At 48.5% G+C, this 20,668-nt stretch overlaps 8 protein-coding genes and 3 non-coding genes across 11 annotated transcripts; 8 read left to right on the top strand and 3 right to left on the bottom strand.

The window, feature by feature from the left end:
- Nucleotides 1-262: 262 nt before the first annotated feature.
- On the top strand, nucleotides 263-2,679 carry SDH1 (succinate dehydrogenase flavoprotein subunit). Its single transcript, XM_019128355.1, has one exon. The coding sequence runs from the start codon at nucleotides 641-643 to the stop codon at nucleotides 2,555-2,557; it is 1,917 nt and encodes a 638-aa protein (XP_018986597.1). The 5' UTR covers nucleotides 263-640; the 3' UTR covers nucleotides 2,558-2,679.
- A 252-nt stretch (nucleotides 2,680-2,931) lies between these two features.
- Nucleotides 2,932-4,625, bottom strand: ERF1 (translation termination factor eRF1). The gene has a single exon (XM_019128354.1). The coding sequence runs from the start codon at nucleotides 4,603-4,605 to the stop codon at nucleotides 3,292-3,294; it is 1,314 nt and encodes a 437-aa protein (XP_018986596.1). The 5' UTR covers nucleotides 4,606-4,625; the 3' UTR covers nucleotides 2,932-3,291.
- An 839-nt stretch (nucleotides 4,626-5,464) lies between these two features.
- Nucleotides 5,465-5,538, bottom strand: BABINDRAFT_t110. Its single transcript has one exon. It is a non-coding gene; the product is annotated as a tRNA-Val (tRNA).
- Nucleotides 5,539-5,912: 374 nt separating this feature from the next.
- BABINDRAFT_160639 (uncharacterized protein) lies at nucleotides 5,913-7,827 on the top strand. Its single transcript, XM_019128353.1, has one exon. It carries the CDS (start codon nucleotides 6,213-6,215, stop codon nucleotides 7,731-7,733), a length of 1,521 nt encoding a protein of 506 aa, XP_018986595.1. The 5' UTR covers nucleotides 5,913-6,212; the 3' UTR covers nucleotides 7,734-7,827.
- Nucleotides 7,828-8,369: 542 nt separating this feature from the next.
- BABINDRAFT_160638 (uncharacterized protein) lies at nucleotides 8,370-10,656 on the top strand. The gene has a single exon (XM_019128352.1). The coding sequence runs from the start codon at nucleotides 8,388-8,390 to the stop codon at nucleotides 10,386-10,388; it is 2,001 nt and encodes a 666-aa protein (XP_018986594.1). The 5' UTR covers nucleotides 8,370-8,387; the 3' UTR covers nucleotides 10,389-10,656.
- Nucleotides 10,657-10,757: 101 nt separating this feature from the next.
- BABINDRAFT_175032 (DNA-directed RNA polymerase III subunit) lies at nucleotides 10,758-11,855 on the top strand (the record flags this gene model as incomplete). The annotated part of the gene is made up of 2 exons (XM_019130981.1): nucleotides 10,758-10,820; nucleotides 10,881-11,855. The coding sequence occupies 2 exons, from the start codon at nucleotides 10,758-10,760 to the stop codon at nucleotides 11,643-11,645; spliced, it is 828 nt and encodes a 275-aa protein (XP_018986593.1). The 3' UTR covers nucleotides 11,646-11,855.
- A 592-nt stretch (nucleotides 11,856-12,447) lies between these two features.
- RPT1 (proteasome regulatory particle base subunit) lies at nucleotides 12,448-13,931 on the top strand (the record flags this gene model as incomplete). The annotated part of the gene is made up of 1 exon (XM_019132337.1): nucleotides 12,448-13,931. The coding sequence occupies one exon, from the start codon at nucleotides 12,448-12,450 to the stop codon at nucleotides 13,789-13,791; it is 1,344 nt and encodes a 447-aa protein (XP_018986592.1). The 3' UTR covers nucleotides 13,792-13,931.
- Nucleotides 13,932-14,296: 365 nt separating this feature from the next.
- On the bottom strand, nucleotides 14,297-15,926 carry BABINDRAFT_7075 (uncharacterized protein; the record flags this gene model as incomplete). Its single annotated transcript, XM_019132560.1, has 2 exons — nucleotides 14,297-15,774; nucleotides 15,818-15,926. The coding sequence occupies 2 exons, from the start codon at nucleotides 15,924-15,926 to the stop codon at nucleotides 14,297-14,299; spliced, it is 1,587 nt and encodes a 528-aa protein (XP_018986591.1).
- A 677-nt stretch (nucleotides 15,927-16,603) lies between these two features.
- Nucleotides 16,604-16,677, top strand: BABINDRAFT_t135. Its single transcript has one exon. It is a non-coding gene; the product is annotated as a tRNA-Asn (tRNA).
- Nucleotides 16,678-16,790: 113 nt separating this feature from the next.
- MAF1 (RNA polymerase III-inhibiting protein) lies at nucleotides 16,791-20,311 on the top strand (the record flags this gene model as incomplete). The annotated part of the gene is made up of 3 exons (XM_019132559.1): nucleotides 16,791-18,150; nucleotides 19,016-19,050; nucleotides 19,181-20,311. The coding sequence occupies 3 exons, from the start codon at nucleotides 16,791-16,793 to the stop codon at nucleotides 20,309-20,311; spliced, it is 2,526 nt and encodes an 841-aa protein (XP_018986590.1).
- On the top strand, nucleotides 18,406-18,496 carry BABINDRAFT_t136. The gene has a single exon. It is a non-coding gene; the product is annotated as a tRNA-Arg (tRNA).
- Nucleotides 20,312-20,668: the final 357 nt, after the last annotated feature.

Here is a 20,668-nt window from a genome sequence, read left to right as displayed (position 1 = left end):
ATTTATCTGTATAAATGCCAAACGTGCTGTATGGATGCCATTTAATACTGCAAACGTCGCCGGCAGATATTCTCCGATCGAACAATATTCTGTGCAACAACCTCTTGTATGGCATTTCGGTATCCTATCTCCGTCAAGCCGGGAGCGGCATTGTTATCCAGTCATGGCAGTGCCGCTCCCGGCCCTCTATATAAAGACCCCGACTCCTCTATATAAGGACCCCAACTCCTCCATATAAAGGCCCGGATTTCTCTGCTTATATCTTATCTACAAACTAAACTCTCTCTCTTAGCTGGTATTTGGTAATATCGGAATATCACGCAAAACCTCACCAGATAGTGATCTTGTCCCTCCACGCGATGCAACTCCGGGGTATGTGTGCTCCACAAATCCGATGTAGAGCTAGCATGGTACACCCGGTCTGGGGGCTGTGACGTGCGTTAACCAGTTGGAAATTCCCCCCCTGCCATTGGCCCCCGAAAACCAATTCTCCGGGCTCGCTCATATTCCGGGGCACCTAACTAGCTGCCGAAAAACCCGCTGCAAAACTCTGCGCTTCGCTTTAGGCCTATATCAAAACGTTCTCTTTCTGTTGTTTAGCCGCCCTCTTCTCCCCCCTCCCTTCTCCACACATCTCAACATGCTTTCTTTGCGTCGTTCTGCTTTAACCTCTAAGAAGCAATTGGCCCGTGGCTTCAGCTCCACTGTGGCCCGTTTGCAAACCATCGGTGACATCGATGGTGCCAAGGCTGCCTCCCTCCTTGGTGAGAACTACCACATCGTCGACCACGAGTACGACTGTGTGGTTGTCGGTGCCGGTGGTGCCGGTTTGCGTGCCGCCTTCGGTCTTGCTGAAGCTGGGTTCAAGACCGCCTGTATTTCCAAGTTGTTCCCAACCAGATCCCACACCGTTGCCGCCCAGGGTGGTATCAACGCTGCCTTAGGTAACATGCACAAGGACGACTGGCACTGGCACATGTACGATACCGTCAAGGGTTCTGATTGGTTGGGTGACCAGGACGCTATCCATTACATGACCAGAGAGGCCCCAGAGTCCATCATCGAGTTGGAACACTTCGGTCTTCCATTCTCCAGAACTGAGGAGGGTAAGATCTACCAGAGAGCTTTCGGTGGTCAATCTAAGGAGTACGGTAAGGGTGGCCAGGCCTACAGAACCTGCGCCGTCGCCGACAGAACCGGCCATGCCTTGTTGCATTCCTTGTACGGGCAGGCCTTGAGACACAACACTCACTTCTTTATCGAGTTCTTTGCCATGGACTTGTTGATGCATGAAGGTGAGTGTGTGGGTGTGATTGCCTACAACCAGGAAGATGGTACCTTGCACCGCTTCAGAGCCCACAAGACCATCTTGGCCACCGGTGGGTACGGGAGAGCCTACTTCTCCTGTACCTCCGCCCACACCTGTACCGGTGACGGGTACGCCATGGTTTCCCGTGCCGGCTTGCCATTGCAGGATTTGGAGTTTATCCAATTCCACCCATCCGGTATCTACGGTTCCGGCTGTTTGATTACCGAGGGTGCCAGAGGTGAGGGTGGGTTCTTGGTCAACTCCGAAGGTGAGCGTTTCATGGAAAGATACGCCCCAACCGCCAAGGACTTGGCCTCCAGAGACGTTGTTTCCAGATCTATCACTATCGAAATCAACGAGGGCAGAGGTGTTGGTCCGGAAAAGGATCACATGTTCTTGCAGTTATCTCACTTACCTCCAGCCGTGTTGGCGGAAAGATTGCCAGGTATCTCTGAGACCGCCGCCATTTTCGCCGGTGTCGATGTCACCAAGGAGCCAATCCCAATTTTGCCAACCGTCCACTACAACATGGGTGGTATCCCAACCAAGTGGACCGGTGAGGTTGTTAATGTCAACGAAAAGGGCGAAGACATTGTCGTCCCGGGTTTGATGGCCTGTGGTGAAGTTGCCTGTGTCTCTGTCCACGGTGCCAACAGATTGGGTGCCAACTCCTTGTTGGATTTAGTTGTCTTCGGTAGAGCCGTCGCCCACACCGTCACGGACACCTTGCAGCCAGGCTTGCCCCACAAGCAGGTTCCAGCTGACATCGGTAAGGAGTCCATTGCCAATTTGGACAGGATGAGAAACGCCACCGGCTCCAAGCCAACCGCCCAGATCAGATTGGCCATGCAGAAGACCATGCAGAAGAATGTTGCCGTCTTCAGACAGCAGGACACCTTGGACAACGGTGTTAGAGAGATTAACGCCGTCGACGAGACGTTTGAGCATGTTGGTACTACCGACAGATCCATGATCTGGAACTCCGATTTGGTTGAAACCTTGGAGTTGCAGAACTTGTTGACCTGTGCCACCCAGACCGCCGCTTCCGCCGCCAACAGAACCGAATCCAGAGGTGCCCACGCCAGAGAGGATTACCCGTCCAGAGACGATGTCGAATGGATGAAGCACACCTTGTCTTGGCAACAAAACACTGGTGATAAGGTTGACTTGAAATACAGAAAGGTTATCTCCACCACCTTGGATGAGAATGAGTGTAAGTCCGTGCCACCAGCCATCAGATCTTACTAAGGATCCGGTCCCATCACAACATTCACTTCATATCTAGACCCGACTTATGTACATGAGGGTCGCCTTTTTTCTTGTTATGTCTTGCACCCTGGTGCTCCCATATTATTTATTATATAACATCCAATTCTTGATAATGTTTGTAGGGAATATTTACGACGGTCATCTGGTTGTAACGAGCCGGATTTTAGGATATGTAAGAGGATTAACAGAACGGTTTCAAGATTTCAGTGTGTATATCTTGAGTTTTATCTTGGATTTTATTATTTGTTTTCCCTGAAACGCCCAGTGGGATAGCCGGTGGTTGCCAGAGCTTAGACCGCTATTTTTCAGATGTCATTCCTCTATGTTGGTACATAAAATAACCCCATTTAATAGCAATTTATTTTTCGGAAAAATGGAGATATCAATATAGCCTATCAAGTCATGGATTTCGGCTCTCAGATTCTCTCTATCTACATGACTCTTCCTGCAAGTTACAACCCAACCCTTCGCAAAACTTAGGCCCGTATTCGTTATGCGAGATAGTTGGAAACCCGGAGATATCGTATCACCGTTTTCTCACTAACTTAAACCAAGTACTAAACACATTATGATTCCTCTCAATATCCGACAATCTGAATTATATCCAACAATCTGAATCATATCTGGCAACCTGAATTATAATTTAACATTTGTTCAAGTACAATCTCAGTTAGCTATCCCCCTTTAGTTAGGTTAGATTAATTTACACACCACTAGATGTAGTCCTCGTCACTGTCGAAGTACTCGTCGTCCGACTCATCAACCAATTGCTCAAAGTTAACCTTGTATCTCAACAAGGCACCGACACCACCGAAGCCCTTGACGAACTGGGCACCCTCGGAGGATCTGTCGGTGACAAACTCGAGAGTGGCACCAAAGTTCTTGTAGTTCTCTGCGAGCCATTCCAACAATGGCTCTTCCTTGACAACCTCCATCTCACCGCCGGTGTACTTGTCCTCCAAGTACGCCTTGTCTGTGGCGTCTGGGCTGTGGAAAGCAACAACCTCGGTACCTTCAGAGTCCTTCAAGGTATATCTGATGGTGTTCAAGTTCTCGTAAACGATGATAATCTCGGCTGCACCCAAGTCCAACGCCTTCAAAGTATCGTCAATCCCGTAGCAGAACTTCCCAGTGTCTTGGGAAATCTCGTCAAAGTACTTCGTGATGAGCTTCTTCTCCTGGATGAACTTGACGTTGGAGAGAGTCTCGGCCGACAATTCGATTGCCTGGTTGAAACCGTTCTCTCCCCCGTACGACACATCCACCACCTTGATGATCTTGGCAACCAACCGGTTGTCGAACAACTCAGACTTTCCCAAATCAGTCTTGAAATCGGCGGACCCGGCCAAGATCAAACCAGCCACGTTCACCTTATCGGCGGTGATGAAGTTCTGGACGGCCGTCTCTGCAACCTTACGCACGTAGTTGTGTCTCTTTTCGTCTCTGAGACGCGCGAAACGTAACGCAGACTGACCACCTCTGCCGTGCTTCTTTGGCAAATCCACGGTGAACTTGTGCAAAACCTCTCTGGTGTTACCCGAAAGCGTACCGAAGAGCGCACCGTTACCATCCATGACGATGAACCCAAACTTGTCGTCGTTCTCCATCAACTCGGAAAGCGCTTCGGTGTGGAATTTGTTGTCACACAAGTAGAGCGAGGTGTTGATCGGCTTGAACGGCTCAAAGTCAATGGTCAACTTCTTTTCCTTGCCCTCCTCGGTGATGACTTCACCGCAGTAGATGATCAACCCGTTGGTCGGCACCTTGTTGTACAACTTCAACTTTTGCTGGGTGGAGGTGATTGCCGTGAGTACAGACAATCTGTTGACACGCGACTTGATGTTGGACGCGGTCCCGTATTCGTCCGTCAACATCTTCTGGTTTAGCGAGATCTGGCCCTTTGGCGGGATGATAAGCGAGATCATCGAGGTCCCGTTGCCTCGCACCATCTGCAACGACTTGATCAACTTCTTGACCTTCCAGATCTCAATGTTCTTCTCGGCTTCGATATCGGCTGGCGTGGACATGTTTTGTGGTGACGAGATGAACCTAAAAAGAAAGTCTGAGGTGTGTGGTTTGATAAAGACAGCGAGCGGTGGCACCTGCGTTGCCGTGGGTCAAAATTTTCAGAGTTTTTTCCTTTTTTGGGCGTGCGCCGACAGGCTGATGTAAGCAAAAATTACCAGGTTGGTGGGAAGCTGTGGGGATATTCCGGGAAATCCTTTAGTATCTAGGAGTATTTGCTTTAAATTATAAGGATCTTTGGTGAATATTTATCTCTGGACCTATCTTTGAGGTATGGGGTTATATTGCATAAGTCAGTGTTGCGTTATATTGATATTTATCTGCAAAATTATGAAAATGAAAATGGAAATGGAAATGGAAACGGAAATGAAAATCATGAGAATTATGAAAAGTAGGAAAACCATGAAAATCTCCCTTATTAACCGGAATAAAAAGCCTAAATATCAAGAATGGTAAATAGTACAGGAAACTGGTTATTTCCATTGCTTACCTTATCTATATACATGTGCCAAGATGAAGTGCCATATGACTAAGTGGTTTCGGCCTAAGCACGAGGTTTTATGGTTAAGTTACACCATCCGTCTATCATCCTAAACCAAATAAATGTTACTCTGAAATAAGATGAAAATAAGAGTGATTAATCTACGGCTATAATACTGACCATGCACAGGGCGTGAGAAAATCACTTTTAAAGCCTGCGTGTTTTTCCATCTGAAACTTTGAGGAATGTTACAGGTGGATGAAAAAGATGCTTTGCGCTAGAAAGTTTCAAAATCAAGGACCAGAGAGTGGAATAGTGAATCACACATTTTATGAGAAATACAAGGACAAAACAAAGACTAAGGGTCAAAAAATATAGGATGATTTCGCCCAGGATCGAACTGGGGACGTACTGCGTGTTAAGCAGGTGCCATAACCAACTAGACCACGAAACCATTCCATAACAATAAATAGCTTTGGCTTATCTACTCCACCAGGGGCTAGCCCTTTCCTCAACAGATTTCCCGTTCGTCTTCACCGCCGCACCAACCCCGCCTAATCTAGCGTGGCACACAATCTCGACATCCGGGTAACTTGCGGGTAAATCCCAGCCCGGCGCCACGCCGTTGTCTCACAGCGCACCGCAGCACGTGACGATAGCCTATCTCTTATCACGGCTTGCGCGAAAAATTTTCTCCAAATCTTATCGATACTGTCAACGCCAATCTGCTCCGGGGCGCTCATAATTTTTCACGATCCTCACCTCATTTTTCGCTGTCGGGATGTTTCCTCAAACCCCGCCGATACCTATACACGCAACCAGTATTGTATCAAAGCTTGAAATATTGTATTGAAATCTATTCCGTATACCAATATAAGATCGTTGCAGATATCCCCAGTTAGACAAAGCAACTAGCCTCATCGCTCCGATAGCCATCACAAACACATACGCAAGATTGTCAAGATCTAATTTCGATTAAATTTCGTATTATATGGCTCATACTTTCCCTGCGTCGCATCCTTTCTATTTCTCACCGTGCACGTTCAGCGTTACCCTATACAGTTTGCGTAACTTTTCACTATTCAATCGTTTGCCTAATTTCCATTTATCATAACATCAAAATTCACCATGTCCGAATCCGCCCCTGTCCAGACTGTGAAACAGGAAATGCCACCGCTGATGCCGGTTGCTGCATTTGACCTGCGTGCTTCGTCGCTGGCCGCACCGCTGTCCCCTGCCGTTGGCACGCCGGTGCACCCCAACGCCAAGTCCACCACCTCCACCCAGAACGGCACCACCACCACAAAGTCCAGCATCTCGCAGCCCGTGTGCCGAAACTGCAAGACCCAAACCACCCCTCTCTGGCGTCGTGACGAGACTGGCCAGGTCTTGTGCAACGCGTGTGGTCTCTTCCTCAAGCTCCACGGCCGTCCGAGACCGATCTCGCTCAAGACCGACGTTATCAAGTCGCGCAACCGTGTCAAAAATCCATCGAACCGCTCGTCGCCTAACACGCCCGAGCTCAAGGCGAAGGAGGCACCCGCTGCAAAGCCCCAGTCGAGCGCTGCACGGCCCGCAGCTGCACCCGGCAAGTTCTCGCCCAAGCAGTACAGACCAAAGCCGAAAGAGTCCTCGCCCGACGATGCCACACGCGTACACCCCGTACACGGCTCGCCATGGTTTGCACAAGCCCACCCTCACTTCCAGAGCCAACAGGTGCCGCTCGGCTACCCATCGTCTACGCCCGCGCAGTTCGCCCCAAACCTCAAGGCGATCACCTCGCCGTTGTTGCTTGCGTCGGCAGGGCCCCACTTCCAGCCCCTCCACGCGCAGCACTCGGCAACTAACGCGCTCGCGCACGTCGCCGCGGGCGCCTTGGAGAACTTGAACGGGAAAAATACGAATCAAACACCGTCCAGCGCCTTGCAGGCGATGATGGAGCCCCATACGGTGCTTCCGCACTTGGCAATGATGGGCTCCGCCCCGCCAAAGCTTCCAGCGTTGGTTGCGGCGGCATCGGTAGACACGGCCTCGTCGGTGGTGAGCTCACCGCTGTTTGGGCCTCAGTACTCATTGAACAACCTCTCAAGCTTCAGTCTCAACGGGCCAGTGCCTAGCCTTCCATCGTTAAAGCCGATGGTTGGGCGCAATGTTACCGCAACAACGATCCACCACCATCATGACGAACCGTCGTCGAACCAGTTGAGCTCGATCTTGGGAATTTCCCCCGCCGCACGTCCTAGTCTGGCCGCAGCCTTGCGCAGCGGTTCGGCTCTCCCTCCACCGCACAGCGCCTCTACCGACGACACAGTTCTGTTGCGTACACGCATCTCCGAGCTTGAGCTTGTAAATGACTTGTACAAGTCGCGGATTGCTGAGTTGGAGAGGTCCGAGCAACAAGCGCGGGCGAATGCAGAGCAGTTGCGTCAGCAGGTTGAAGAGTTGAAGGTGCCGACTGTGCTGACAGCGCCAAAGGTGTGGACAGAGTTCAGTGGGCCGATTGCCGGGGCGCTTCAGGATAATAGCCCGGCAAGCCCAGCGGCAGAGGTAAATAGCCCAGCGGCCGTGGCGACGCCTGAGGAGAAGATTCACAGATTAGGGGAGGCGGAAAGCGGTCAGTCGCCAAAGAGAGCCCGTGTGGAGGTGTAGTAACTGATTTAAAGGTTAAGGAATAAAAATGTACATTCAACTCGTCTCACAGAATCTGACGAGTTTTTAAATTTGTGGTATATTTAATGTAAAGTGGGGAAATCGGTAAATACTGTGTTATGTGTATATCTGGCTGGCACAGGTTAGAGGGGCGATTGTACTAGCCAGTCTGAGTCTTGTCTCAGTTGGTAGATATGTTTTTTTTTCAAACAGTCAATATTCTATGGCAGTTAATCGTAGGATAAGTCGGTATCCTAACGTCCTCAATCGATATCATTATATTACTATTTAATCTTGTCAACTCTAACCCTCGGTAGAACCTGTACTCTTCCTCCCTATCCCATCGATATAATGTATTAGAAAATGTGGAATGTGCATTTTTTCGATCAAAATATCTAAGGATAATGAAAAAAGGTTTCAAACATGTGTAAATCACACTACATATTAGCATACAATACCTCGTGTGGAATACCGATTGATCTCAAAGTTGTAGTAGCCGGCTGAGAGTCCCGTCGACCTATAAACTCACGTGACACACCACGTGCCTCTGCAGCGATGAGGAGGATTTTTTTTTCACCATGCATGAAAAGTGAAAAATTTCTACATAATAAACCTCCTTCTTACCTTCCGACACTTTCTCATTATAGCAATACAATGGGTATCACTAACAAGAACAAGCGTTCCGCGCCAGAGCCGGCTGCTTCCAAGAAGGCCAAGACCAATGCCAAGCAGGCCAAGAAGGTTGAGTCTGAATCTGAGGCCGACTCCGAAGACTTGGACATTTCCGACTCCGAAGACTTGGACATTTCTGACGACGAATTGGATACTCCAACCGCTGATTCCGATGATGACTTGGACGAGTTGGACAACACCTCTGTCACCCAGAACGGCAAAGATGAAGAGAACTCTGACCTCTCGGCGGACGAAGATCAGACCGAAAGCGGCGAGGCTAAGCCGGTGGACCCTAACAAGAAGTCGTCCAAGGAAGCACACGCCGAGCAGCGCAAGATGCTTTCAGAAAGAAAGATGCAGAGAAAGGCCGGTGTGGAGGTCCAGCAGGTGAAGCTTCTCTGGGAGAAGTTGAGAATCAGAAAGCCAACCCCGCCAAAGGAGGTGAGAGATAAATTGTGCGACGAGATCTGGGAGCTCGCCTCTGAGGTTATCAAGGATTTAGTGATGAAGCACGATGCATCTAGAGTGGTGCAGACCTTGGTCAAGTACTCCTCGAAAGAAAGAAGAGACACCATCGTAGCGTCTTTGAGAGGCAACTTCTACGAGTTGGCCACTTCCGCGTACGGTAAGTACTTGTTAATCAAATTATTGCACTACGGCTCCAAGGAGTCACGTGAGATGATCTTGGACGAGTTGCATGGCAAGCTCAGAAGATTGATGAGACATAGAGAGGGTGCGTACGTGGTGGAGGACTTGTACACTTTATACGCTACCGTTGAGCAGAAGCACCAGATGATTAGAGAGTTCTGGGGTTCTGAATACGCCTTGTTCAAAGAGGCCGGTCAGGATAAGGACATTATTGCCGTCTGCGCCGAATCCACCGAAAAGAGAACCTTGATTGCGAAAAACTTGGTCGGGACCATCTCCGCCTCCGTGGAGAAGGGCTCCACTGGCTTCCAGATCTTGCATGCAGCCATGAGAGAGTACGTCCAGATCTTCGAGGGCAAAGAGGTTTCCGAGTTTATCGAGTTGTTGGCTGAGCAGTTTGCCGAATTGGTCCATACCCCCGAAGGCTGTGAGGTTGCCTGCACATTAATTGCGCGTGCCAACGCCAAGGAGAGAAAGACCATTATCAGAAGCTTAAAGTCGCACGCGCTCAAGTTGATCAAGAACGAGCACGGTAACATGGTCTTGACCGTTTTGATGATGTGTGTAGATGACACTGTTTTGGTCGGTAAGACCTTCACCGCGGAATTTGCCGAGGAAATGCACAACTTGGTCAAGGACAAGTTCTCCAGACGTCCGTTCTTGTACTTGTTGAATGGCTTGGACCCAAGATTCTTCTCGCCAACTGCCAAGAAGGACTTGCTCAAGTACCAGGAAATCTCGCTCGAGACCTCCAAGAAGCCCCAGAACCAGAGACGAGGCGAAGTCTTGAAAATCTTTACCCCAGCGTTCCTCGACGCGATCAACGAACACTTGGTTGACGTTTTGGCCGAAAACATGGGTGCCCAGTTCATTACCGAGTTGGTGTTGAAGGCGCCGGCGGACGAAGATCCCGAGGTTGCCATGAAGAAGAGCTCGTTGTTGGAAAATATTATCGGCTTGTTTAGAGGCGACGTATTGGAGGAGTTCCACATCATCAACAAACCGTTCTCTACCAGATTGTTGAAGACCTTGATCCAGGGAGGAGCCTGGAACAACGCCACCAAGCAGATTGAGGTGTCGGAGGTTGCCGGGATCGGTGCCGAGTTTGCCACTGCGTTGTTGGAATCCATCGAAGGCCAGCACAAGGTCGTGCCATGGTTGCAATCCCCAGGTTCATTCGTCATTGTGTCGATCTATGAGTCTTTGGAGAAGAATGACAAGAAAAAGTTCAAGGAGTTCTCCAAGACTTTGCAGAAGGTCAAGAAGGAGATCCAGGAGGCTGCCATGGATGATAACAAGGGTGCGAAGTTGTTGTTGACATTGTTGGAGAAATAAGAAAGGATTCTGCGCGGCAGTTTGTTTTCTTTCATTTAAATTTGTAATATATTCACTTTAGTTTGTGGCGTAAAACTGCGCAACGATTGCGTGATGAAAGGTTTGGGAAATAGGACATCCAGTCATACGAGAGAAAATATGGTTAAATGAGTGGTGGGGGAAACGAGGCCTGAGATGGGGTTCAGGATATGAGGCCTTCTTGAGCAATACTAAGCTGAGTTAGTTCAAAGTTCAATCTTTGAGGTTTATAGGTTGCATTTTTTTTTTTTGTTGGAGAATGGAAACGGTCTCATTTTACACGTATATAGATTGACTAATGTCTACGTATCTGAACGGCCTTTCTTATGGTAGACAGATTCTTGCCTTTCAATGACAAGCTCCGGCCTGTCGCTAGCAAAACGCCTAGTGCTTGTGATCCCTGAGCCTGCCTCTGTACGAGAACTACAGTCTACCAGAAAGCATTTTCTATACGATATTCGCATTTTTACCTAGGTCATTGTTCATTCCAATGATATTCAGTACTACGATCTTTTACAAAGAATTAGCCCAAATCTTTCCACCCCGGCTACATTCGTTCACAGGGCGTGCGCAGCCCGCAAAAATATTTTTGCGATGCCCTCTATATCTCTGGCGCTTGATTTGGCTGTCTTGCTCATCCTCATTCCCCACGCGATGTTTATTTTATCCAACGTGACAGACTTGGTACGGATCCCGCCACACACATTTGGTCGCCCCGTGAAGGAGTCCGTGACGACGGAGCTCAACAAGAAATACGCCAACAAGATCATCAATAACTTGGGGCTTGTGGTGACGATATGGGACTTGCTTGAGGTTGATGACGGGTTGTTGAAGCCGGGTGACGGAGCCACTTTTATAAACGTTCGGTTCCGCTGCGTTGTGTGGAAGCCATTTGTGGGCGAGGTCTTGACTGGCTGGATCGCTAACTGCACGCCCGAAGGGATCAAGGTGAAGTTGGAGTTTTACGACGAGATTTTCATCCCTGCAAACTACTTGTTTGAGGGCTGTGAGTATTCTCCCGAAGACCTGGCCTGGGTTTGGCGACCAGATGCTGACACAAACTTGTATCTCGATGTGAATGAAAAGATCAGATTCAGAGTGGAGGAGGAGATATTTGCAAACATCAAGCCGAAGGGCCCGGCGGGGCTGGACGAGGAGGAGAAGAACGTGACCCCACCGTACGCGTTGCTAGCGAGCTGTCAGACCGACGGAATGGGCTGTGTTTCATGGTGGGAATAAGTAAGTGTATTGTATATTAAGGTCGAATGGATTGTGTAAATGAACATGACAAGTTAGCAATAGGACAGGCCGAAAGATAAAGATTTGATAGGGTGGGGTTGGTGAGGGTAAAACAGTAGAGTCATAATGAGGGCTTTGTTCTGAGCGATAGATTTTTTTTCTCTCTCTCGATGAAACGTTTGAAGAGAGGCATATATGATTCCAAGATTTCAACTAGGAACCTTCTTACCAACGCTGAGTCTAAGTATATAAACGTACTTTGGAAAATATTATGACTCTTCACCAATTGCGTATACTTTAAAACTCTGGCTCATTTTGGTCACTCAGAGACCATTGCGCCCTGGAGTTTGCTGCTTGGTATATCCCTATACATGTACTTGTAAGGACCAGCAGTTATGTTTATCCTGGAGGCCATCGGATATATTGAAGCATAAAAATTCCTATCCAATGTAAATTCAGCATTCTTAGATTAAAGAATAAATCGGAGCAAACTCAATTAGGGAATGTAACCAATAATAAAAGTCAGGGTCTGCCAAACGTATACAGCCAAGCAATCCTCAGAAAATATCCAAGTTAATGACATATCCCACGGAAACGGGATATTAAATAAAAAAATAATTTATAACTCAGTGTAACCAACTCTGTATAGAATCACAACCTCATACTGCCTGCGGCGGTGTTGTGGTGGCGTGGTCGTGCGCTACCAACCGGGTAACCGACGGAGGCAAACACTCCATTAAAATGAGCATCAAAACGAGACACCCAGTGCTTATCTCCTCGCCATACCGAATTCATACACACAATGGCACCAAAAGCAGATTGGGAAAAACACAAGAAGTCGGTTGAAGATGAAGACAAGCCTGAAGAAAAGATCGTGCCGTTGAGCGAAGGCGACATCCAGGTACTCAAGACGTACGGCGCCGCCCCCTACGGCGCGCTGTTGAAGCAGATCGAACAGGACTTGGCCGCAATTGAGACACGGATCAAGGAGAAGATCGGCGTCAAGGAGTCCGACACGGGCTTATCCGCGCCACATCTCTGGGACGTGATGGCGGACAAGCAGCGAATGAGCGAGGAGCAGCCGTTGCAGGTGGCGAGATGCACCAAGATCATAGAGTCGTCCAACCCGAACCCAAACGTGGGTCCGCTCGCAAATGCCGATGACAAGTCAAAGTACGTGATTAACCTCAAGCAGATTGCAAAGTTTGTGGTCGGCTTGGGTGAGCGCGTCTCCCCCACGGATATCGAAGAAGGGATGCGGGTGGGGGTTGACAGAACCAAGTACGAGATCCAATTGCCATTGCCACCGCGAATCGACCCGTCTGTGACCATGATGACGGTGGAGGAAAAGCCAGATGTGACGTACAGCGACGTCGGTGGCTGCAAGGAGCAGATCGAAAAGTTGAGAGAGGTCGTGGAGTTGCCATTGTTGTCACCAGAGCGCTTTGTCAAGTTGGGGATCGACCCACCGAAGGGGATCTTGTTGTACGGGCCGCCTGGGACGGGTAAGACGTTGTGTGCGCGTGCCGTTGCGAACAGAACGGATGCCACGTTCATCAGGGTGATTGGGTCTGAGTTGGTCCAGAAGTACGTCGGTGAGGGTGCCAGAATGGTCAGAGAGTTGTTTGAAATGGCCAGAACCAAGAAGGCGTGCATCATCTTTTTCGATGAGGTGGATGCCATCGGTGGGGCCAGATTTGATGACGGTGCAGGCGGTGACAACGAGGTCCAGAGAACCATGTTGGAGTTGATCACGCAGTTGGATGGGTTCGACCCGCGTGGTAACATCAAGGTGATGTTTGCCACCAACAGACCGAACACGCTTGACCCGGCGTTGTTGAGACCGGGCAGAATCGACAGAAAGGTGGAGTTCTCGTTGCCGGACCTTGAGGGTCGTGCCAATATCTTCAGAATCCATTCAAAGACCATGTCGTGCGAGAAAGACGTCAGATGGGAGTTAATCTCGAGGTTGTGTCCGAACTCGACCGGGGCCGAGTTGAGATCTGTATGCACGGAGGCCGGGATGTTTGCGATTAGAGCGAGAAGAAAGGTGGCAACCGAGAAGGACTTTTTAAAGGCCGTTGAGAAGGTGATCAAGGGGAACTCGAAGTTTAGTTCCACGAGCACGTACATGCAGTATAACTAAACGAAAGTTGAGCAAAAGTTGAGCAAAAGTCGAGCAAAAGTCGAGCAGAGCGAGACTCGAGACCTGATAACTTGGTTGACCGAAAGAGTGAAAATAACTGGTAGATGAATAAATGTTTCAAATCGAGACGAAAGTCGAGCGGATATAGTGTAAGGGTAAGCAGGGTAGCTTGTAAATTTATTGTAGACTAGAAGGACATGACATTAACCAAAGAACATTGCAAGTGATTGTAATGCCAGAAAATACCAATGACACCAGAAGCTGGTACATCTGGTATAATCGAGTTGCTATAATCTCTAGTTATTTTCATCTGTTGCATATTACTGAGCTTTCGCCTGATTATCCGTGCAAACATACAACTTGCAGTTGTAATATCAAAGCTGTTTTCCTCGTGAGCGTCTTCCTCAATTTCCTTCCATATTTCCTCTGTAGGGTCATTCTACAACACACCTCCCAGCCTCAACTCTACTCAGCTATCATTAATCCTATTCATTTTCGGCCATATCTACATCACCACCACTTCGAGCAACTTTCCACAGTCAAAACCCTCACCCGAAGCAATATCTATAATCCGTACACCCTCGAGGTTAAAGATTCCCCGTTCGATCGCTATCAACTCCACTGTCGTTTCGTATACCGCTCCCGGGTCCAAGGGTCCGATCTTGATGTCATTGGCGAGAGGAAGAATGCCTTGGGGAACGAGCTTGATGGCGTTGTACATCTTCTGCAACGCGGGCGCCGGGTACGCAGCAAAATCCAGCCCGGGCAACCTAGGCTGCGACTTCTCAAACATGTCACGCGCCTGGATATACAACGAGAGGTTGAGCCGGTTGGGCGACTTGTTAATTGCCTGGACTTTCCAGCGGAACACCTCGCCGATTCTGACGTCCGTCTGACCTGAAAACGTAATCACCAAACCCGCAAGCAGCGGGTTGCCGGATCTGGGGATGGCCACGTTCAAGGACGAGGAGCTGAGCCGGAGCGGCTTCTGGAGGTCCGAGCTCGACCGGAGACGGTTCTTGCGGCTAGTGGCGAGCCTCGGGGGTTTTTTTGCGGCGGGAGGCGTGATACCAAAATCTACATTAGTGGCCCAGGAAGTGACAATTTCACTGCCAAAGGTGGCATGCACCGAGCTGGAGAACGGATCAAAGCTTCGGGCGATGGAGGTGATTTTGATGCAGATGGGTTTCACAGACCCGCTGGAGTCGTGGTGGAGCTTGTACGTGAAGTTGAGGATATCGCTCGGCAAGAAACTGACAGGGTACGTAAAACCGCCTGGGAGAAACTCCTCAAGTCGTCCGTCGGTGAAAGTAGTTTCCACGTTTAAAATGTCCAACGCCACGCCAATTTTCATGAGCTCCTTCGACGACTCTAGCTCGAGCGTAGAGAAGAGGACGTTGTCTCTGCCCACCGATTTGGTGCTCTTCAACCGCATGATGAGCGCGGGATACACCGGAAGCTTGACTGAAGCGGTGAGAGTCGACTCGGTGGCGGTCTGTTGCTCGAGTGTCACGTCGTCTGGAAGTGCTGTGAGCACCTGGGGCCTGGAAAAGGAAACCAACTTGGAGGCACGGCGCTTGTCCAAGATCAGGAACTGGAGGTCCGACAAGATGTTGCTACTGTTGATATCGCTCACATCGTGTGCGCCTGCGCGCACGCCCGCACTCGCACCGGGCGCGTTGCGGAGTGTTAAAACTATCGATGCAAAAACCTGTGGCGACGCAACCTTCTTCTTTGGATAGAGAATCGGTAACGCAAACTTCCAAACAGTAGCAAATGACGTCTTTCCTTTGAGGTTCACTTCGGAGGAGAACAAGAGATCCGTCTTTGTGAGCTCAATACTTTTGATGTGGAACTCGGGATTGTGGGTCTGGGCGCTATCCGGGATAACGGCTAGGTCAATATAAATTGAGGCATCAGCCACATGGTTGCCGAAACCCATCACCTCGTCAGTGAGGTGGAGATACCCGGTGATGGTTTCATCTAGAGGTTAGTGCGTGCGGAGGACAGGTGGCGGGATACTTACCGAAAAAGGTGACCTTTCGTGAAGGTGAACTCTGTAATTGCTCGAGAAACGCAGTGGGTATTAGCGTTTCGTCTAGCCCGTTTAGCGGGAGGTGGATCTGCAAATCCATGGTTGGGGAAAAGAAGGATGTGGTCAAGGTGTGAAACGTAAAATAGCCTTCTTGATCAATCCTGCATTGACGCTTCGGGAAACAATGTTAGCCAGACGAGAGATTTTTATCGTGAATTCGATCCTCCCTGAGGTCAGTTATGATGTTGGAAAGACTAGACTAGGTTATTTTATTATTAATGTTGAGTGTCTAGTCCATATATCTTTACGGAGATCTCCAATGCACGCGCTACTTCTGAAACTCGCCCGAATGATGAGATTAAATTACTAATTACGCACAAGTGCACGGGCAACATTGCGTAGTTTGCAAATATACATGTTATAATTAACTAGTAAATTTAATCATTTTATAATAATAATATACCTATCAGTAAGGGAGCTTATTCGTATTAGTATAAGTTTAAATGATATATTTATATATGTAAATCAGATATGCATAATATAGACTATAATTCTATAATTGAAAATATGCTCACGTTATATTCGAACTTTACTATATCTTTACATTTGCAATATATATCTGAATATTACATTTCAATATATAGCAGAACTGGACTCAGTTAAAAAGATAGGTAATCTGGGTCACCCTCACACGTGTGTACAGATCTGCGGGCAAAATTCAAATTACTCCCATTCTGCACAACCGATCAGCTCCTAGGTCGTTTTATTTTAACCAGAGATTTCGTGGCCAAGTTGGCTAAGGCGTGTGACTGTTAATCACAAGATCGTGAGTTCGACCCTCACCGAGATCGGGTATTTTTTTCCGGCACGCGATTTACGCGTCAGGCATAAAAAAAGACGCGTATAAGGTTGCCATCAAAACAGAGGACAGTTCTTGCTGCCAGTACCCTTTGCTTTTTTTGCAATGACCGAAGCCAAGATCCGAGAGCTCAAAGACCTTTTCCCCTCCATTGATGACACATTTCTCCTCGAAATTCTTCTCTCCTGCGATGGCTCCTTAAACCAAGCCGTCTTGCTTCTCAACGAATCCGTGGCCCAGGACCTAGAGGCAAACACTATAGACGAGAAACCGGCGCAGACAAAACGGCGAAAGCTAAAAAGCTCGGTTTACCAATCGTCACTTTCGCTGTTTATGAGTCCCAGTCAGACCGCCGCTTTGCCGAGCAAAAACCCGGAACCCCCAAATGGAAATACCAAACCCGATGTCCAGAAAGCACCTGGAAAAACCAAAACCATCCATTTATGCACAGAAGAAGCTATTGAGACTAAACTTTCACCCTATATTTCGTTCCACAGGAACTTCCTTCCCCCAGATCTTGCTGAGCGGCTTCTTTTCTTTCTCAACAAAAATGAGGCCTACTCCAACCGAAGGTTCTACCTCTTTGGCCAGAAATGTATGTCAAATCATGACAATGTAATGTTTGGAAGTAGTAACGATGGGGTAACGGAAAAGGCGGAGATTATCTATAACGGCCGCTCGGTATCGAATAATATCCAGCCGTACAACGACGATTTGAGCATTCTCCAGGTGTTGGTGGAAGATTTTATCAACCGGGAGATTGAAAAGCAGATTGAAGAGCACACATTGACGCCCTTCCAGCTGTTGCAATGGCGCGGCGACATCTGTAATGTCAACAGGTACCAAACCAAGGAAAACAACCTTGACTGGCATTCGGACAGACTCTCGTACATCGGTCCCCACAACTTTATCGCATCCATGTCCCTAGGGGCCACGCGCCACTTCAAAATCAGACGGCAGTACCCCGTCAAACAGAATCCTAATCCGATCTATTCCATCCCCCTTCCCCACAACACGTTATTGCTCATGCGGCCTGGGTGCCAGGAGGAGTTTAAGCATTGTATAATGGGGTCGAAGCAGCCAATAGACCTCTACCCAGACCCCAAGATCGGGGAAACACGGATCAACGTCACCATGCGGTACTACCGGGATGATTTAGTAAACTATCGGCCCAAGTGTGACTGCGGGATAAACATGGTGTTGCGGCGGTCATACAAGGATGTAAAGTTACGTGGCCGCTACTTCTGGTCGTGCGAAGCAGGTTATGCCAAGATTGAGGGAGGGTGCAAGAAGTTTTACTGGGCCAAGTTCCATGATAATAGCAAAGGCGAGATGGAAGAGGATCTGATGGTGTTCTACACGGAAAAGGCGGATGAGTGCTCGATATGGGTGGCGGATGAGGATTCAGAGAAAAAGCAGTACCTTCAGGAGACGGAAAATAACCTGGGGGATACGCGTACTCCATGTAGGGATTCCCCTGTGATGTAGAAGTGGGCACAATCTGGGAGGGTCGAAAACATGAACAAAATGTCAGTAAGATCCAGGCCTGCATAATGTTTTATGAGATTTATTTATATAAGGTTTGAATATAAAACTTAGACTCGAAGAATTCCAATCGATACAGCATTTATTATACAGAGTTTACATAAGAATTTATAAATTCTGCATTCAAGCGATTCAATACTCTTTCTCAACCTTCACCAAGCTCTATCAAGCTTCGTTCCTCATGGCCCAATGGTCACGGCGTCTGGCTACGATTTGTAACCACTTCTGGAACCAGAAGATTCCAGGTTCGACTCCTGGTGGGGAAGCTTTTCTTTTTTTTTTAGCCATTCAACACAGGGGCTTCTTTTGAATCACCCCAATCTTCATATTCCAGAATGCCTTAGCTACAGCCGCAAATTTTCACCTATATTCTCTCCCGGCAAGCTTCACATTGCTGCTAATCTGGGGCAGAGGTGCGGTGGGAGACATTCCTGCACCGTACGAAACGGGCCATCCCCCGGTGGGCTAATTTGACAAAATATTCATAGCATAGTTTAATACCATCCCGATTGCTTTCTCCCGATATTCAAATAGATATACTGTCTTGGTATTTAAATACTACATGGTTCGGCCTTGTGTTATATTTTATGTCTTTGGTCTTGTGTAACAGCATAATCTTTCCTCCCCTTCGATGATAAATTGGCTGGTTACTGAACAGACCGACCTTCCGTGTGTCTTAGCCAGGAGGAACGTTGTGAGTGCGTCCACTCAAGTCATGCCTGTTTTTGATAAGATAAACACCACTATCCACCGGTTGTTAGTACTATCACAGTGAAACCACCCAGTTACGCTTGTGTACCTCTACACAACCACAATGAAAGTATGTTGTCGGTAGTTTCGCCCAGTCTGCCACTCTGATGGATATCAGCCATCTCTCTTGGGATGGTGGTTTCCGCGAACCGTCCCAAACCCAATGGATTTTATGGCCCTATTTCAGTACTAACCCGCAGTTTATCGACGAATTCGATATTGAATTGGTCAACCAGGCGTTGACCTTCGACACCTCTGACGCCTCCATCAAGGGCGGCTGCGACCTCTTCACCACCAAATCGGTAGGCAAGGACAAGAAATTTTACAAGTCCTTAGAGAAACACTTGGACCAGATGCTCCAGGACAACAATACGAACGAGGTGTTGGCGCGCTCCATTGCGGATGCTGGCGCGGGGTTGTCGCTGTCGCCACCGCGTCTCTGGGAAGAATTGCAACAGCGTATGAGACGGCGCTCGTCGGTGGCAGGGCCAATATACCAGAGACCAGTCTTCAAACCAACGCCTCACACCAAGGGACGGTCTTATTCGACTGGAAAGGAAAATGGAAGGGAAAATAACGGTGCCAATGGGCATGCCAATGGAAAGGACAGTACCCCGTACGTTTCTCCCCCAAAATCGTTCACAAATTTGGATATTGAAACGATTTCTGAGCACCGCCGGTCACGCAGAGGGAGCAACCAGAGCAACTATGATCCGTTTGAGAACTTTGAGTTTGACCCGTTGAATGACCCGTTGTCAAGAAAAATCTACTGCTACGTGATTGCCATTCTCAACGCGCTGTATCCGGACCACGACTTTTCCGAGTTAGAACCCTCCACCTTATCGGTGGTGCTGCTTGATGAAATTATTGCTAATATCAACTCCATTCTCATTACAAACCCCAATGCCTCGAACATCTCTACCGATGCTGGATTGAACCCAAACAACCTCTCATCTCTGGGCTCGTCCAAGTCCTGGATGTGGGAGATTGTCAATTCCCACATGGACTTTGAAGACTGTCTCTGTCTCAAGTTTGGCCCGGACGACCAATCTTTCCTCGTGGACGACGATTTACAGTCCTCTGCCTCTTCCCCGGAGCGGGCCGAAACACCCATGACCGTTAACGTACAACCCCAAGTGGACGATCTGATGGAGATGGACATGGAAATGGACGACGCATACGGGGAGACGCCGCAGGATATCGCCGCGGAGAGTGCGATTATCGATGACTTGTACGACGGGCTGAATATTTTGTGGTCAATGTTCTATTTTATCTACAACAAGAAGCGGAAGAGGGTGGCGTTTGTGTATATTAATTCGCGGACATCATAGGGGACGCTGCGAGTGAAGCAGCAAAACGCGAGCAAAGCGATCTGAAGAGCTGTTTGGCTAGTCAAAGAGCCAACCAATGAGCTACTTGGCTCATTGGCGACTTAACCAAGTGGGGCTCCTACTGAAGCTCCAACAAGAGTTTGGCAATGTATAGTAGTGTGTCTGGGACCACGTTTTTGTATTTATTGTTTCTAGTGTTTTCAAGATCTTGATCTTTTCACTCTCCCTTTGACCTATATCTCGCTTGAGAAAACAGCTTGAGAAAACAGCTTGAGAAAACACAGCTTGAGATGGAGCAAGTGGAGGGTAGTACATTGGAATATCAAAGGGTGTCCTATGATCAATACCAACCATACG

Source organism: Babjeviella inositovora, assembly GCF_001661335.1.
Source record: "Babjeviella inositovora NRRL Y-12698 unplaced genomic scaffold BABINscaffold_3, whole genome shotgun sequence".
Lineage (NCBI taxonomy): Eukaryota > Fungi > Ascomycota > Pichiomycetes > Serinales > Babjeviella > Babjeviella inositovora.
This window is presented reverse-complemented; position numbering and strand designations above follow the sequence as displayed.

What these genes read in the sequence shown, in the direction of transcription:
- SDH1 (XM_019128355.1), top strand. Translation starts at nt 641, where the DNA reads ATGCTTTCTTTGCGTCGTTCTGCTTTAACCTCTAAGAAGCAATTGGCC.
- ERF1 (XM_019128354.1), bottom strand. Translation starts at nt 4,605, where the DNA reads ATGTCCACGCCAGCCGATATCGAAGCCGAGAAGAACATTGAGATCTGG.
- BABINDRAFT_160639 (XM_019128353.1), top strand. Translation starts at nt 6,213, where the DNA reads ATGTCCGAATCCGCCCCTGTCCAGACTGTGAAACAGGAAATGCCACCG.
- BABINDRAFT_160638 (XM_019128352.1), top strand. Translation starts at nt 8,388, where the DNA reads ATGGGTATCACTAACAAGAACAAGCGTTCCGCGCCAGAGCCGGCTGCT.